This window comes from Saimiri boliviensis, chromosome 19, assembly GCF_048565385.1.
Source record: "Saimiri boliviensis isolate mSaiBol1 chromosome 19, mSaiBol1.pri, whole genome shotgun sequence".
Taxonomy (NCBI): Eukaryota; Metazoa; Chordata; class Mammalia; order Primates; family Cebidae; genus Saimiri; species Saimiri boliviensis.
The window spans coordinates 10,686,795-10,705,020 of NC_133467.1; the positions used below are offsets into that span (position 1 = coordinate 10,686,795).

The 18,226-nt window shown below is 43.2% G+C and overlaps 1 protein-coding gene across 12 annotated transcripts in view; it reads left to right on the forward strand.

The window, feature by feature from the left end:
* Window positions 1–18,226, forward strand: part of COLGALT2 (collagen beta(1-O)galactosyltransferase 2) — a 123,938-nt gene that overhangs the window by 14,034 nt on the left and 91,678 nt on the right. For 9 of the 12 annotated variants that reach the window (XM_074389954.1, XM_074389956.1, XM_074389957.1 and 6 more), the window contains exon 1: window positions 2,436–3,078. The exons of the other annotated variants lie outside the window; for them this stretch is intronic. In XM_074389954.1, coding sequence (XP_074246055.1) covers window positions 2,816–3,078 — 263 coding nt within the window. In that variant the 5' untranslated portion in view covers window positions 2,436–2,815. Of the gene's footprint in view, window positions 1–2,435; window positions 3,079–18,226 lie in introns of those variants that run through there. 12 annotated transcript variants of the gene reach the window in all.

Here is an 18,226-nt window from a genome sequence, read left to right on the forward strand (position 1 = left end):
GTTCCACATGGCTGGGGAGGCCTCACAATCATGGCAGAAGGCAAAGAAGGAGCAAAGGCACATCTTACATGGCAGCTGGCAAGGGAGCATGTGCAGGGGAACTGCCCTTTGTAAAATTATCATATCTTGTGAGACTTATTCACTATCATGAGACCAACATGGGAAAAACCTACCCCCATGATTCAATTACCTCTCACGACACGGGGGGATTATGGGAGTTACAATTCAAGATGAGATTTGGGTGGGGACACAGCCAGACCATATCAGTAACAGAAGACAGAAATGTGGTTGCCTAGCTTTAAACTTCCTCTGTTTGCAATGAAGTGAACCAATGATAACTATCAAACCAAGTTTGGCTAGGGGGTGAGGATTTTAGTATTGAAAGATGAGTGGAACATAGTTCAAGAAAGGGAAACAAGGAAGACAGAATGACATGGAGATTGTCTCAGAAATCCTTTCTAACAGTCCCACCATCACCACCTCCCCTGTGGAAATGATGACACCTTCCTCTATCCCTCCTCTGTAGCTGGTACATCTGTTATGGTACTTCTAACAGATGCTTAACTCTCAGTCTCCTCCGTAAGACTGTGAGCCCCTTGAGAGTGGGGACAATTCCTGAAAATGGATGGAGAGGAAGAAAATGTCCATAGGCCATTAGATATAAAAATATGAAGATTAGAGAAGAGATTAGAGTAGGAGACATAGATTTTGAGGATATCACCCCAGGAGACCATATGGAGTGGAAAGACCAGCACACTATAGGGAGGCACACAGTGAAGGGGCTTGGCTCAGAGACAAGTAGTATCAAAGGAGATCTAGTGTGGGAGATTATGTAACTGAGGTGAGAATGGAAGAGTTTACTGAATCCGCCAATGCTGAGGCAATCTGTTGGTTTGGCAGAACACTATCAGTGGGGAGGGCTGGTGCCTTATTGCACCGTGGTAGGAAAGATGGGAGATGAAGAAGTGGAGAATACAAGTGTAGATCTGTCTTTCAAGGAACTTGGCCAAGAAAAGGAATTACTAGAAGAAAGCATTTTTTAAATTCTGTGTGCATGTGTGTATGTGTGTTTTAAGAATAAGAGAAGACTGACGAAGTATTTAGCTTGAGAGAAAGGAGTTGATAGAGATCAGTTGAAGATTCAGTAGAGAATGAAATGATAGAGAAAAATCACAGACTAGAAAGGAAGAGGATGGGATCAAAGACCCTGTTGTGAGGAGAGACCTGCAGGTAAGAAAGCTCTTGGTAGGGATGCTAGTTGGAGACAGGGGTGTTGAGGGAGTTGGATGGAGGAGACTACTTCAAAAGACAGTGGGGAAAGCTTTTAATAGTTGCTGAGAAGCATTGATAGCAACTAATAAAAAGACTAAGGGACAGACCTGAGGGTGAGTTGGGGTTGGAGGTCATGGATGTGCACTGGCACCAAAACACCCTGCGTACTCACCATCAAAGGCTACACAATATATCTTCAAGAGTAAATGTCCAGCCAAGCATGGTGGTTGATGCCTATAATCCCAATACTTTGGGAGGCCAAAGTGGGCAGATCACTTGAGCCTAGCAGTTCGAGACTAGCCTGGGCAACATGGTGAAAACCTGTCTCTACAAAAAATACAAAAATTAGCTGGGCGTGGTGATGCACACCTGTGGTCCCAGCTACTTGCAAGGCTGAGGTGAGAGGATTGCTTGACCCCAGGAGATTGAGGCTGCAGTGAGCTATGATTGCACCACAAAACTCCACCCTGGGCAAAAGAGTGAAGCCCTATCTCGAAAGGGGAAAAAAAAAAAAAAAAAAAAGGAAAGAAAGAAGTAAATCTCCTTTAGCAGTGAATCTCGGCAGTGTCATTTTATGTCAATTGCCTTCTTCCTTCACCCCTTCTTTTCTTCCTTCTCTCTCCTCTGCTCTCCAACATGCATGAATTTTCCCTCTTTGTTACTCTCTCAGATTGGGTCGTTTTGGAAAGAGAAAACCAGCTAAGTGAATCTATTCCGTCACTGCCTTCCTGTGAGGAGGCTTACTGGGTTCACAGTAGAGTGAGGCTTCAGGACAGTGTCTCCCAAGGGCTTTCTTTTAGTTTCGGAGGTCTGATCTGGCTCCAAAATTCTCCAGCTCTTCAAACTTTGTGTTACTGGGTGTCTACTCAGTCAGAAATGAACTTCAGGAGAAGTTGAGTGTATAAGAAAATACAGACATGCTGACCTTGGTGGTGGTTAAACGATTGTTTATCATAATCGTGAATAGTTGGGGAGACTTTTCATTTTAGAACTCTACTCATTAGTCAATAGGTGCATTATGAAGAACTGGATACATTGCATCACTGTCAAGAATTTCTGACTGCGGTTTGCAAAAGCAGAATAAATTTTCTTGGGGTTGTACCGTTATGTACACACAGACACACACGCACGCTCACACTCACACGCCCATTGGCAGACAGGGCCACACCTCACGGCTCTGGGGAAAGCCACAGACCTCAGCTGTACTAGTAGGAGCGGAGCCTGGACTAGAGGAACTTTCCACAGGACTCAGGGCATACAGCCCCACGGCGACGACCTTGTGCGAGCCCGAGGCGCAAGGGAGCGCCGGCGGCTGCAGGTACGCTGCGCACCAGCATCAGGGCCCGGGCGGTGCGGCGGCGGCAGGAGGGTCCCGGGAGCCGCAGCCGCTGGGGCCACTGTGTGAGCCGCCGGGCCCCGGCAAGTCTCATCCCCTGGCCGCCCCTCGCAGCCTCCTCGCTTCCCGGGAGCCGCCGCCACCCTCAGGGCAGCCCAGCCTGGCGCTCGCGGCAGGACCACCCCGCCGCCCGCCTTGGCCCAGAACATGGCTGCGCGCCCCGCCGCCACCCTCGTCTGGTCGCTGCTGCTCCTGTCCTCAGCCCTGCTCCGCGAAGGCTGCCGGGCGCGCTTCGCCTCCGAGGCGGACTCGGAGGATGACGGAGAGGAGCCGGTGGTTTTCCCGGAGTCGCCCCTGCAGAGCCCCACGGTGCTCGTGGCTGTCCTCGCCCGCAACGCGGCGCATTCGCTGCCGCACTTCCTCGGCTGCCTGGAGCGGCTGGACTACCCCAAGAGCAGGATGGCCGTCTGGTGAGCGCGCAGGGGCCCCGGGAGGCGGGGGCGGCCTGCCCAGCGCGGACAGCGCCCGGATCAGCAGCTGCAGGGCGAGGGAGCCGCCGGGGGGGCACGCGGGAAACCTAGCGCACACACCCCCTCGCTGCCCGCGCCAGTGGCCGGCGGATCGGGCGGTCGGGCTGCGGAGGGACGCGCGGGTCAGTGCGCACAGGGGGTGCTGCTGGGGAGAACTGCCCGCCGGAGCTCTGGTGGGTAGCAGGCGGGTTGGGCGGCTCTGTCCCTCAAGGGTCATGGGGAATACCCCTCAAGGGAGCTTTCATTTCCCTCCCTTTCAACTCTCGAGGTTTCGTCTTTCCCCACCTCATACTGCTAGCCCTGAAGTGAGAGGATAAGGGCCCTGTGACCTTGTTCCCCTGTAGACGCGACAGATGGAACATGACTGCTGTGGGCCCCGGGCTCCGCAGTGGCTGGGGCGCCGGAGTGCGCTGCTCTGACTTCCCGGTGTCAGGCTCCTGCTCCAGGCTGGAAATGTGCTCCTGGCTCCCCTAGGGGGACCTGGACCCAGGCGTGGAGATTGGGCGGGGCCCGCAGAGTGTGCCCAACCTCGCCACCGCCGTGAGCCCGGTCTCCTCTGAGCACTCCGGGCTGTCCCTGCCAGTGCGTCCTCCTGGGTCGCGTTCCCCGCCGCAGATGCAAAGCGCCCTGGCACCCTGGGCTTCCGCGTCCCAGCGAGCGACGAAGACGCCTGGGAAAGATAAACAGCTCAGTTCTGTCCCCGGAGGAAAGAAGCTTGGATCCCGTCATTGTGTTTGCTGCGGGGAGGGCGAGGGGATCAGTGCGGGGTGCTGCCCACCCCACCTGTAGAACTCGGTCGTCTCTCACCTTTTATAAACGCGAGGATGGGAGGGCGAGAAGTTAGTTGGTGGCCAGGTGAGTCGCCGAGGGGCTTGCGGAGGACGAGAGGGTGGACGCTGGCCAGGGGAGATGGGCTGTCAGGTACGAGGACAAGAGGACTCCGGCCCCCTGAGGAAGACGGAGCCCAGGTCACTCTGGAGCAGTTTCTGCCTCATGTTGATAAAGGGAAACTGTTCTCAGGCGAGACACATCCTTAAGGCAGCGGTTGGGCAAAGAGAGGAGGAGGAGGGGTAAAAGCAGCAGCTAGAACTGGCAGCCTCAGAGTACCTGGTGGGAGAGGTGTAAAGGTGCAAAAGCAAACATGTGGCATAGTACAGCACTGTGCTGTACACTACTTTACTATACGCCCTGCCGTACGTGACTGCCTCGCCGAGAAGGGCATTTTACGTGGAAAGAGAGCACTGGGACAGCCAGGTTTTAAACCAGAAGGAAGGAATTTTTTTAACCACTTTAGTGCCAAAAGAAGTGAACAAATATCAGTTAACTTATTTGCTTTTTTCAAGAAATATCTTAAAATATGGTTTTCATCTTTAGGCACGATTTAGTTTTTTAAAGCATTACAGTTTTTGCCATAAGAAGTTGGTGAGGGGTGAAGCAGGTGTCAGGCACATATTTGCTACCTGACTTATAGACATTACCTCTTTTTATCATACAGTATACTTTTAAGAGGATATTATGATCTTTATTTTGCAAAGGAAAAGACAGACTTGTATCAGTTCAGTAACTCAGAGTCACAGAATTAATAAATGGTGACACTGGAATTTGAACCCAAGCGTGTCCCCAAAGGCCACTCTATAAAGGCTGGGAACATGATATAAACAAAATTTGCATAAACCTATAAACTGCAAATTAGGAGACTTAAGTTGTTTATCACTAGTTTGATACGTGACTTGGGGCTCCTTGCTTAGGATCCTTAGGCATCAGCTTCTTCATCAATAAAAGGAAGGACTTGAAATAAATGATTTCAGAAATTATTTCTGGCTCTTGAATTCCATAGATTTTGCAATATAATTAGGATCCACCGGCATCAATGTACATCCTAAGTTTCCTGGATATTCCAGATTGTATGGACACTGGTGTTGTATTTAGATGAGAGAATTCCAATTCTGCACAGACCTTGGCAATGTTTTCCTTTATGTCCAGCATTGGAAGGTTAAGCAAGAAGTGCAAGACCTCGCTTGCATCAGTTATTGAAGCCTCTTCTTTGAAAAATCCTGGTTCTGTCTTTAAAACACAAAGGAGCTGAAAAGAAACTTTGGAAATAACTTTCATGCACTGTAATCTCATTTGATTCTTACTACCAATCTGTGAAGAAGTAAAATTATCTCTATTTCCCGGAATAAGAAATGTGTTTATTAAAGTAATTGACTTAACTCAAAATTACATTTGTTTATAAATTCCACACATGATAATAAGAGCTCATGGTTCTGCGAAGAACTTTACATTCATTTTCTGGTTTAAGCTTCAAAATCACCCTATCAGATATGTAGTGTTACTGTATCACTTTACAGGTGAGAGAACTGAGGTACAGACAGACTGCACAAGTACATGCTTCTAATGCATTTTTAAAATAAGAACCAGCCAGATCAGGGCTGAAAAAGGTGTATTTAGATATATGTGTGTGTGTGTGTGTGTGTGTGTGTGTGTGTGTTTGTGTGTGTGTGTGTGTGTGTGTTTAACAGATAAATATGGCTCCTTTCATTGGACGGTGTAAGGTGATCTGAATGGCATTTAAAGTGTTTGGGGAAGAACCAAATGATTTCTAAATCAGATTGGGTCCGGTCTATGAATATGGATATCACTGGTTCAAACTAAGTGACAGGTTGACACTTAGTTTGAACTAAGTTTGAAGGATGAGTAAAAATCTACTAAAACCTGGGAAAGAAAGATGGCTCTAGAAAAATGGGATCAACAAGGCAAAAAACAAACAGACAAAAAAAAAAAAATAGGGCATCAACCAGAGTTTTCTCTCAGGAAGTTGAAGTGGGTGGCAGGTCTAATGACTGCAAGTCTCCAAAGAGATTGTATCGTACCATAGGATCTCTCTGGAAACGCTGACTTCTGGCCTGGCCCTAGGGGAATATTTGGCTGGGAAGGTTATGGGATATAACACTGTGATGGGAGGTGGTACCTCAGTTTAGGATGTTACAGCTTTGAGGTGCTTCTGCAGATTACTTGCCTTTAGTTTCTCATTCCCAAGCTCTATGCAATATTCCAAGATGCCAAACTGATTAATATCCATTCTGCAAAATCAGCACATGCTGCTGTCAAAAATGGCTTAGAGCTACCCAGAACTTCATAAAACAGAACCATATTGAATACAGAGCCACATGGAATTTAGCTTCCTCTGAATCTGATCTCAGTAACTCACTCTGCAGACTCACTCTTCTCATTCATCCGACTATGGGCTTGAGAAGCATCTGATTTCTGTACTAGATGGGTCATTGAGAGGCCTGGCTCACTGATCGCATTCAGACCCTGTTACGTGATTTTTTTTTTCTTACTTTAAGTTCTGGACCTGATCTGTACTGCATATACAGGTGAAATGAATATCAACAAGTTGACCTGGAAAATTCTGCTGTTGAAGAATGTCTGCAGTTATCTCAGCATCAAGTTTATTCAGATTAGGCTGAACAAAGGAGCATTTTTATTTTAGAGATACTTTGTACAAGCAAAAAGGAAAGCTTTTTTATAGTTACCTGTCTGATCTTAAAATCCACCAAACTAATAGTTTTCCTTCAAATATCACAATCCTGTGATAAGGAACTAAGGAAGGTATCTATTTTGTGTGTCCTAAACCTGCACTAAGTTTTAGGGAACTGGGAATATGTTGAGATGAAGGAAACCGTGAGGCATTGTGACAAGTGGTAGTATACTTCAGTAGATTGTCTTTAATTCAGTGGAGCCATAAGCAAGTGACCTCAGCAACAGAGGGAAGGCTGACCTCATTCCTCTTAAATCTGTGATTAGGGAGAGTAGGGTCAAGTACCATGATAGTGAAAACTGAAGCATGGCACAGGGAAAAACATTTGCCCCAAATGAAACATTAAGTTTGTCTTTTGGAGAGCCTGCTGTTGCTTGTGGGAAGACAGTTGGGATTCACAGAGTCTGTGCAGGCACAAGGCAATAACTGCTATGTAATTACAGAAAGATTTGGGCATTTTGTTTGCCTGAGTTTTGAAAAGCAACATATTAAATTGGAAACCACTTTATGGATTTTTAAATAAAGAGATGAGCTTCTGTTGACAAACATAAACAATGATGAGCTACTTGTTCTGGGGGAATGAGTCTAACATTTTGCATACTACTTTATTTCTGCATTGTTCGGGGATTATCTTGAATGTATCTTCACATTTTAATGTCCAATCAGTAGCATTTTCATAACTGTTTAAAATACTAATGTACTTTGTCTTTATGAAATGTTCAAAACTAGTATCAGTGACAGTTTTCAGCACCAGTGGTAAGAAGGATGCCATATTTTATCATTACAATCTTGATAGTAAATGTTGCATGTTATCTCAATGGATAGAAGTTTTGGTTTATGGTTGAAAAAGTAGATGATGTTTTAGTCCCCTTTCCTCTGTTAGTCTGTTTTACTCACCTTTCTCTTCCTTTCCTCATTTTCCCAAGCTGGTAGTTTAGCATGGAGGAAGAAATATACAAGCTTAAGGTCAGATAGACTAGAGCACAAATCTTCTGTGTGATTGAGGGCACATCAGTAAACTCTAAGACATAGCTGCCCTGTTTCTTCTAATAACTAATAATAACATCTGCCTCAAAGAGTTATTGTTACAAGTAAATGAGATAAGATATGTACAGTGTCTTTTACATGACTGCTTCTAAGTCAGTGATAGCTGCCATTTTCTTTCAATCTTTTCCTTTTTGTCCTATCTTCTTTACATTTCCCTTTCAAAATGAAGTTTTTAAAATTTTTCTAATGGAATCTCATTTGATTTCTTCTTTCCAACAGCACCAAAAAATATTAGCATAGGAAACTATCATTTGTCTGGGTTCAGAGGCTCGTGCCTATAATCCCAGCACTTTGGGAGGCCAAGGTGGCCAGATTGCTTAAGCAACGTCGTGAAACCCCATCTCTACAAAAAAATGCAAAAATTATCCAGGCATGGTGGCATGCACCTATAGTCTCAGTTACTTGGGAGACTGAGGTGGGAGGATTGTTTGAACCCAGGAGCTGGAGGATACAGCAAGCTGAGACTGAACCACTGTACTACATTCTGGGCAACAGAGTGAGAACCTGTCTCAAAAAGAAGAAAAGAAAGAGAAAGAGAAGAAAGGAAGGGAAGGGAGGGAGGGAAGAAAGGGAGGGAATGAAGGAAGGGAAGTCACGAAGGAGGGGAGAGAAGGGAGTGAGGGAGAAAGAAAAAGAAAACTAACATTCATGGAGGCACTGTTCTGAACACTTTGGTATCAAACTGATTTACTCTAGACAGCAACCCTAGGTGAGAGATGCCATTACATTCCACTTTATCACTTTACGCAGGAGGAAACTGAGGCACAGAGAATATAAATAACTTGTCTGAGGTCACTAGGCTAATGCATGGTGGAGCCAGGATGTGTGACCCAGGCAGCTAACGTTGCAGACCGAGTGCAGATGGTCTGCTTAAGATCATGAAAAGACCAATTAGTTCTAGTTTTTGCTTCTGTCGGTTGGCCCAACTTGGGAAGATAAGAACGCTAGTGTTTCTTTCAAGTAAGAATTGTCGTTTCCACTTGAATGATGCAGGGGACTCAGTGGTTCTCTTCCGCTGTCTTGATCATTTCATCACTTAGTTCAGGCACTTCTTAGGTAGTGAACTCTACTCTGTTTTGGTATATTTCATAGAGGCAAATTACGACTGAATTGTGGGTTGTACGTGAATATGCAGGTCACTTGCTGTGATCGTAGCAACATAACAGTACAAAGAAATTTCTCAAGTATTATTAGTGTCAAATGATCAAGGCGACACTAATCATACACATATTGGCTACATTTTGGATTCATGTTGATAAAATAGTCCATTTTTCAGCCTTTTAAATTAGTAGTCTTAGATTTGGCTGTCCCCTAAATTCAGCTTCATTCCAAATGATTGAAGAAATTATCAATTGTCTTTGTAACCTCTAATTTCAAAACGTGATTGGACCTCAGAGTATTTCCTTTGCGCAAAAACTGAAGTGACTAATAAATGTCACCAATCCTGTTGTTCCAGTCATGACAGCTTGGCTGCAGAATTAGAAAGGATGCCTAAATTGCCCTGGTTTTATGTGATTGAGTTCCATGGTGAGGGATCTAAAGCACAGGACAGTTAAGAGATTTCCATGGTGATTTTGGAATGACATAACTGATTTCTAGATTTTTAGTCCTGTGAGGTGTTTTAATGCTGATTATTTTATAATGAATATCTTTCTTGGTTTAAAGGATAATGGGGAGTATTCTTAGGTGAGTTTAGTTTTCCCAGATTTGTTTTCAGCTCTTTTATCAAAGTGATTTTACCATGAAGTTTCTTTGTGACTCCAGATACGTAAGCATGTGCTGCTTAGGTTCCTTTTGCTTGTCTGCCTGTGGTGGTCATGGGAATGAACAATGAAAGCCTTGTAATGGAGAAGGCTGCTGGTTGTCCCTTCGTTCTTTCTCCAACACTTAAACGTGCACGTGGGTCATATTGCTGTGTGGCACCGTCTCCAAGTCTATGGCACAGTATAGTAGGACTATTATATGGCTTATATAGGACTGTAGTAAGACAATAATAAGGCTTGTTTCTGCACATTTCTTCGCATAGCATAACAACATACAGTAAAGTCTGAAAGAAAATCATTAGCCTACGGTATGGTCACTACATCTATTCTCCAGTTACCGTGTCATGAGGAACTTTTACTGTATGTGTTTAAATCATAGCTATTATTCATCAGGAATTACAAAACGTATGTATCGTATGTTTTGACATTTTTATTTCCAAAGGGTAACATGTTCATTTAATTGCATTTAATTGATATGTTGTTAGTATATCAAAACCTGTTGATTTTTTAAAATTTGAATCCCTTAGGGTCTTTTTGGATTTTTAATAGCAATTCAGTTATTTTAAGAATTTGCTCTTCTGACTTTTTTTAAGTGGAAAAGTAATATACTTCCATAATAAATTTTTAAAAATTATCAGTTTGAGTGGGAATATAACAAAAAGTAGGTCTCCCATCTACTCTATACCACCTCCCAGTGACCAGTTTCTTGTGTATTTTTCTAGAAACTTTCTATGCATGAACATGTATCCTTTTCATTTTAACCCATATATGAGTGTTTTATATATCCAATTCTGGATAAGTGTGATATTTTATCTGTCTCTCTATTCCACATTCTTCAAACACTGCCAGCCTACCTACAGCCATGCCCTGGGTGGCACAATAAAAGGCAGCTACGTATAACACCTGTTCCAGGTGGCTACTCTGAAGGCCTTTCTGCTAACACCCATCCATCCTGCTCTCTTGTCCTTGTCTCCCTGGCTTCTAGAAGATCTGGTCCTAATAAAAAAATCTTGATGAGGCGTAATATTTATCCAGAAGTTCATATATCATAAATGTATAACTTAGTAACTTTTCACTCACAAAACATGCCATGTAACCAGCACCTGACCTTACAAGGCCTGAATTCATACACAGCAACTGTTGTTGGAGCTGAGTAGCCACTGTCCCCTGGATTTTGTCCAGGCAGCCCAGTCCCCATCAGGCCCACACTGTGTGCACTGGCAGTTAGTCCCTGCTATCTTTCTTTGACTTGACTTGCCTGACCCCTGTTGGCATTTGGGTGGTGACCTTTGCTCCCACCTCAGGCTGCTGAAGGAACTCCAGGACCCAAGCAGTAACTGCTTTTGGGAACCAGCAGGCTTGGCAAGCAGCCAGCGAGTGACCTAGTGGTAAAAGGATCAGGATTGTATTACCTTTTCCTTAGCTCTCTACTCCTCTGATAGAAAAACTGTGCGTTAATGTTCATAAAAATAAAAAAGAATCTCATTACAGGTAATAATTGAAAAGTCAGGCAGAATATAGAGTGGCTGTAATTAATTTGCTGGAACTTTCTGTAGCTTGGATCCATGAAAACACAGCATTTGTGGTCGGTAGCATTAGCCAAGACTCTTGCATGAATTAAACCTCAGATTTGGCTGCAGGGCGTTTCTTTTCCTCTCTAGGAGCACCATACAGAAATCCTTTCAGAGTCAAACGTTGAATGATAGCTCCATGACATCCTGCCAAGGCTGACTTTGTAATGTGTTTCATTTAATTGAAGCAACAATTATTATTTTAGTGGTTTGTCAAATTCAGCAAGCTATGGCCTGCCCCTGACTTGTTGGTTTAACTGGTACGATTTTGTTCCTCTGTAAGATTTTGTTCCTCTGTAAACAAAATGCAAAATTATCTCCTTCCCTCCAGTGTTTTCTGATTAATGTTTGAAGACCTCTTAGAAGATATATCTTTCAGAAACACAAATAATGATATAAATAATGATCTTGGGCTGTATGCCCCCAAGAGTATGGTAGAAGATGAGTCTGGGGCAAGCTGCTGAGCTGAAGCATTTTCATGAGCACCTGCTTTCATTGGCCCATTGGCTTTATTGGAATAGTTTATTACCTTCCAGGTTGAAATCACTTCAAGGGATATGTCAAGGGATCCTTTCTGAGGGATATATCAGGCTGTAGAGAGAAGGTTCCTTACATAGAGCTTTCCCCATATGGACGGCCAAGTCCAAAGTGCATACATTTTTGACAAGAGGGAAGTAGGACTCTTTCTTTCCAGCCCCTTTTCTTTCTGAGAGTGATCGTATATGTTTTGGAGATGGGGAGGGCAGTGGTGAAGGCAAGCATCTCATTCTCACGAGAGAGAACCCTAAGACAGGAGGGTCTACGGAGGTGCACTGATTGGTGTTCTCCCTGAAAGCCATATTAAGTGAGAAATTTCTGCTTTTTAGAGTCTTGGCAAAGGCAGTATTTTCTAGAAACTAACAGTGGAACTTAAATTCTTGGGAACGTTGTGAAAAATGTGGTTGTAGACATTTGGGGCCATGGCATTCCTGACACGGAGTCCCTTGCTGGACTAACAGACTGCTTTTTAGTTTCTTGGTTGCCAGCCAGCCCCATAATCCTGTCTCAGCTCCACACACCACAGTGATTATGGTTTATACCCGCCAAGATAGTAGAAAGTTCCTGCCAAGTGGAATCAGGGTTTTTCATGTCATCACTGCACCATTGAACAGTAAGCTTATATGTAGCTCCCACACCACTGCTTTCCGTGTGCTAGAAACAGGTTGGGTGGGAGAGCATTCAGACAGTCAGACCATGTCTTGTGTTGCAAATGGATTTTGTGGAATTGGCACGTAAGGCTTGAAACAGCCAGCATACAAAAATATTTTCTTCTCTGCCTTTCCTCAATCTTTTTAGATTTTAATAAGATTGACGGGTTACATTGATTTCCATCATAGGCTTTTTATTCAGCAGGACAAACTACGGATTTCTAAAACAATGGATTTTAAAAATGTTATGTACTTCCTTTTATTTATTCCACTATCGATTGTCTGTGTGGCCAGGTACTCATGTTGAAATTAGTAGTTGAGGTGGCCTAAAAGTGACTTGTCCCCATTGGTCTAGTTCATTGGCCATGAGTAGACATGGTCCTTACTATTGTTCTGCCAATCCTTTAGTATAAGGCTGCTGGATTCAACTAGTGTTTCCCAGATACAGGTTCAGAGGCCAGCTGCATCACAATACCTGGAGCATTTGTTAGATATGTGCATTTCTGGGGCCCATTTCAGCCATGTTCAATCAGATGGTCCACAGGGGGTACTTAGGAATTGGTGTGCTAAGCATGCCCACAAGTGATTTGGATGCACTTCTCGGTTTGGGAACTGCAGAAGATGAGCTCTTAGAAGGCCATGTATGCACTTAAAGTACAGATCATGGGATTTTCAGAGTTTGGAAAATTGGCATACTCTGGAATATTCTAAACTCCAGATTCCAGATGTTTAACCCATTAAAAAGACCAAGGGATTTTCTTATTAAGAGAAGTAGTAATGTACAGGATTACATAGGAGAAATGCAGCCAGGCATGCATCACTTGTGTGTGTTTTTTTAAAATTAAATCAAGCACATATGTTCTATCTCCATCCAATAGTCGCTATTTTTTGAAATTCATTTATTATACTTTAAGTTCTGGGGTACATGTGCAGATCCTGCAGGTTTGTTACATAGGTGTACAGGTGCCATGGTGGTGGTTTGCTGCATCCATCACCCCATCATCTATATTAGGTATTTTTCCAATGCTATCCCTCCCCAATCCCCCAACCCCCTGCTATTCCTCCCCTAGCCCCCCACCCCCAGACCCTGGTGTGTGATGTTCCTCTCCCTGTGTCTGTGTGTTCTCATTGTTCAGCACTCATTTATGAGTGAGAACATGCAGTGTTTGGTTTTCTGTTCTTGTGTTGGTTTGCTGAGAATGATGGTTTGCAGTTTCATCCATGTCCCTGCAAAAAATATGAACTCAGCCTTTTTTATGGCTACATAGTATTCCATAGTATGTATGTGCCACATTTTCTTTATCCAGTCTATCATTGATGGGCATTTGGATTGGTTTCAAGTCTTTGCTATTGTGAACAGTGTAGTGGCTGTTTTTAAAAAATATGTATTTTAAAAGAAAGTGCCCCAAATGTTTTCCCCACTATATGAAGCTCCTTGCACTCAGACTCAGTATAAAATGGCACGCCCTCAAACTCTTTCCTTGGTATATCTTACATAATGAGTTCATTAAGCCTTAAGTATTGTACAGAAGAAAAAAATATCTATTGATGAACATCTTTTAATAGAGCACAGGAAAATCAAACTAGTGAATTTCCTTAGGCTAAACAGAATTCATTTGAGCCACTTCAGTCTCCATAGTCCCTAATCTTGGTTTCTTTGTTTCTCGTATTTAATTTTCTTTAATTTTTCCCTTTGGCATGCCATTAAAAACTCTTCCCCTCATTTGTGATAAATGTAAACAGGCTACTAAATTAGCCTGTTTTTAGCAGCTGGCAGTTCACCCTTAATTGCATGGGATTACAAAGTCCCTAAGCCTGGTGTCTTTACTAGTTATGAACTCAAAATATGGCTTTTCAGAAATTTACACAGTTCTATTCTGCTATACAGAGGATTGTTCTGAGTTTGTTGCTGCTACACAAAAAATATTTTTTAAGAAGTCGATATAGTAGCATTATTATAACTGCACGTACAGCAGACAGTAAGGCTCTTAAGTTTATGCATCCACTTTATTTTTGTGTCTTTTTTTCTTCTCAAAAATGTGAACTGCATACGACAGCTTAGCACATCCCACCAAGAAAACAACAATCACGTGGGGATGAAGTGAGGCTGGTAGCAGTGGGGTCCCCAGGACAGTTGCCTCTCACCAAAGCAGCCTTTTTCATATTTCATGGTGTGCAAATATGCTATTGTGTTGTCCTATGAAGGGACTTGGAAGCATCGCTCATGCTGGGCTGCTTTGAACATGTCACTTACTATCTCCAGGCCTCAGTTTCCTTTCCTGTAACATAAGAGAGATGTGCTAAAATTGTGTAGCCACTTACTGTCTTCATTTCATGAGCCAAGGCAATTGACATATTTTGAAAACTTCTCACAGGATGGTAATATGCAGTCTTGCTTTAAAGTCTCTGGATGAGATTTCTCTGAGTCCTTTCCTGACCTAACACTTTCCTCTTCTTGGGGGTAACCATACCTGAAGAACTTTCACATAACTGCATAATCAGTGCTTCCTGAACCCTTAGCCCAACTTTAGATCTTTGTTGGGTGGCCTTAAAAAAATCCTTTTTTAGGAAGCTCGTGGTATTTCATCCTGTTGAATACTGTGCCAAAGGTGTTTGCTAAGAGTGTTGTCTCTTTGGGCATGTGCTTGATGATGACTGAATTCCCAAGGAACATAGCAACATGAGAGCTAGCCTTGCAAGGGTATATACTGGACCTTCTTATGAAGGAGCTGTGTGCATCAGGTAGTGAAGCAGCAGCCACCCAGGATGTCTTTCCTTTGGTATGCAGATGACTGCCGGAGCTGCACGTATCAGGGCTTCTGAGCACATCTAGCCAGGCTCTGGCCAGCTCAGGATTCCTTCCTACAGTATGTGTTTTGGTGTGTTGCCCAGCTTTGCTTTTAGGTTTCCTATTTCATACTGGTGTAGGGCCTCTAATCATCTCTGGGTATTGAATTTCTGATGTTACTTCTAATGGCTTTGGAGCTTAGCTTCTTTTGTTTCCAGATTTGCATAAACAGTGCTGCCTTTGTCCCATGGTCTTGACACAGCTTCAAAGCTTTGACTGGGCATCAAAGACACACTGGATCCTCATTTCTTAGACATCAGATCGCAGCACTGCCAGCAGGTGACTGAAGGTTATAGCCCCACTTCTGGGCCAGTTTTCTGTCTCTCAGAGAAGATTAGGTTAGATTCCGCCAAGTCCTCTGACAATGGTTCTGAATCTTAACAGCTTTCATAAGGCCTGTGCAAATACCATTGAACTAAAGAGAAACTGCTGGTGTTTGTCTAAAATGGAAAGGGCAGTAACTCCCTAATATTTGCTAAACTCCTCACCTTGTGCAAGGCAGATTATTAAGTGTGCCTCTGGAAAGCATGGAACCTCCAAGCCCATTGGCCAGGCTTTGCTACTGATACTGGTCCTGTGAGGGCCAAGACCTCATTTTCCCCATGCATCTTATCAGAATAACAGTGGTATTAGAACTCAGTTATCCATGCTTGGATTGTTGGTATTTTGGATATATAGAGGCCAGTTTTGATAACAGGTCAGCTTGATCCAATCATCCAACATACCCTTGAGCTGTATCTCTGTCTCTATGCTGCCTAATGGTTGTATGTTTAGAGAATGGAGCCTAATTTTTATCTCTGCTCAGAAAAAAAAAGCTGAGGCTGGGTGTGATGTCTCATGCCTATAATCCCAGCACTTTGGGAGGCCAAGGTGGGTGGATCACCTAAAATCAGGAGTTTCAAACCAGCCTGGCCAACATGGTAAAACCCCATCTCTACTAAAATATAAAAATTAGCTGAGCATGGTGGTGGGAGCCTGTAATCTCAACTACTGGGGAGGCTGAGGCAGGAGAATTGCTTGAACCCGGGAGGCAAAGGTTGCAGTGAGCCGAGATCATGCCACTGTACTCCAGCCTGGGTGACAGAGTAAGACTCTGTCAAAAAAAAAAAAAAAAAAAAGAAAAAAGAAAAAGAAAAAAAACTGCCAAAAGGTATTTAGCAACATTCCATACAGGGTATTCCAGTACGAGAAATATTTGATTTCTTAACCGTTTGCTCTTTTGCATTATCTATGTCGTGTACCACTGTATTTTAAGATTTTCTTGACTTCTTTGCCTTGCCTTGGTCTCCCCATCTGTACAAAGAGCGTTGCATAGGCTAATCTGTAAAGACTTTTCTAGCCACCACATGCTATGTATTTGATGTTCTACTACTGACGCCATGAAAAATGAAACAATTAACTCTATTGCCACATTATTTAAGATGATATTTTGAGTTTTTTCCTTTATTTTAACTTAGATTTGACTTATTCCGTTGTTTTGACTTATCCATGTCTTAAATCCTTGGTCATTAGACTAACGATTTATGTCTATATAAAAATTATAAAAAATTACTTGCCCTGTAACCTGAGTGAAAATACTATCTTTTTGCAGTCCATGGGCTGGCAGTTTGTTGATCTTTTAAAGCTTCCCTACCCAGTCCCTATTTTCTGGTAAGGTTTCTAGGAGGTCTGTTAGGTGTATATCCTGCAGGTTATGGGCTTAAAATGTACTCTCCTTTTATGTGGTCTCTTTGGGCTGATTGGGAGAAAGAGAAATCAATAGTGCAACTGTTTTGATACTGAATATGGACAAGTGTCTTTTGGAAATAAAGAACCAGTCCCTCAAAAAAAAAAAAAAAAAAAAAAAGGCTGTGATGAGAAGAAGAAAAACCCAGAGAATTATGTCAGAGGAGATAGTTCCAGGTCTGAAAACTGGGAAATCCATTTGCTGTTGACTCTAGGAGTGGAGTATTTGTAGCATAAGTGTACGCGTTGCAGGTATTCGGTTAGATTTAACTTTTATCATGCATGCAAAATAAGTAAGTGCAAGTCTTCCCTAGAATGTCCCCCCCTGACACACACACACACTTTTGGAAAAGGCAAAAGTAGCAGTTTGACATTTGCCGTTGTGATGGGAAACAATACGTGTGTTTGTTCTTTGCAAAAGCTATTGATGGTTTTTGCTCAGTATGCTGCATAAGGAAAGTGGCCTGCATGTGTACTTTGGAGATTAGAAGAACCTGGCAGTTGGAATCCAGATCTCACAAGGCTAATGGATTATTATAGGGAAGTGAGAGCTGCTCCTAGGGAAAGGCTTTACTTCACAGTGGTGTCATTATATCATAGAAATGCTAAACATTGGCGATGCCTTCAGAGTCCAAAGGCATGAGTGCCATGAAAGGTCCTTGTAACATGAAGCTGGTTGGGGCTACCTCCCTCCTTGCTGACACTTTAGTGTTGGAGCAAAAGAAAAGTCGAAGGAAGTAGAGATATGGGAGACTGAGAATCACATGTCTCCTAAGATTGAGTTTATATGCTACAGAAAAATCAAATCAAGAAGGCAAAAACTTTCTTTTTTAAGGAGTCTTCCATTAGTATCTCTTTGACTTACAGCAAGGGTTTAGTTTCTAAAATCAAACCCTTCCCTTTCTGAGCTATAACTAGTAAATAAAAAAGCATGTCCTTCTGCTAGGTCAGAATTACCTCGAGAAAATACTGCTCTTTGGCTGACTCCCTCGTCCCTCTCCAGTCTTGGCTATTCAGCTGATGCTCTCCAGCTGTAGACCAGCTGCCTCGTTTCCCTGAAATCTGGTGCCAGCTGTTTTGAGTTTCTGAAGGAAGGTTTCTCTTGGGTGCCTTGGTAACACCAGGGCTCAAGTATGAAAGCGTAAAATGCCCTAATGAGTTTTCGCTCTGATATCATGTCAAGGTGATTTAATGGACTCAGGGTGAAACCATTTCTGCCCTGAGGTAAAATAGGCGTTGAAGCTTTTCTCTCTCTTCATTGTAATAGAGTAGCTGGGATTTAGTGTTGCTTCCCCTCATCTCTGTATCAGTTGTCAAGTAGTAGATAACAAATTGCCTTGGTGTTCTGCAGCTTTGAGCCAGAAAGCAACAGTCTCCCTTTATTATTTCTATGTCAACGGAGC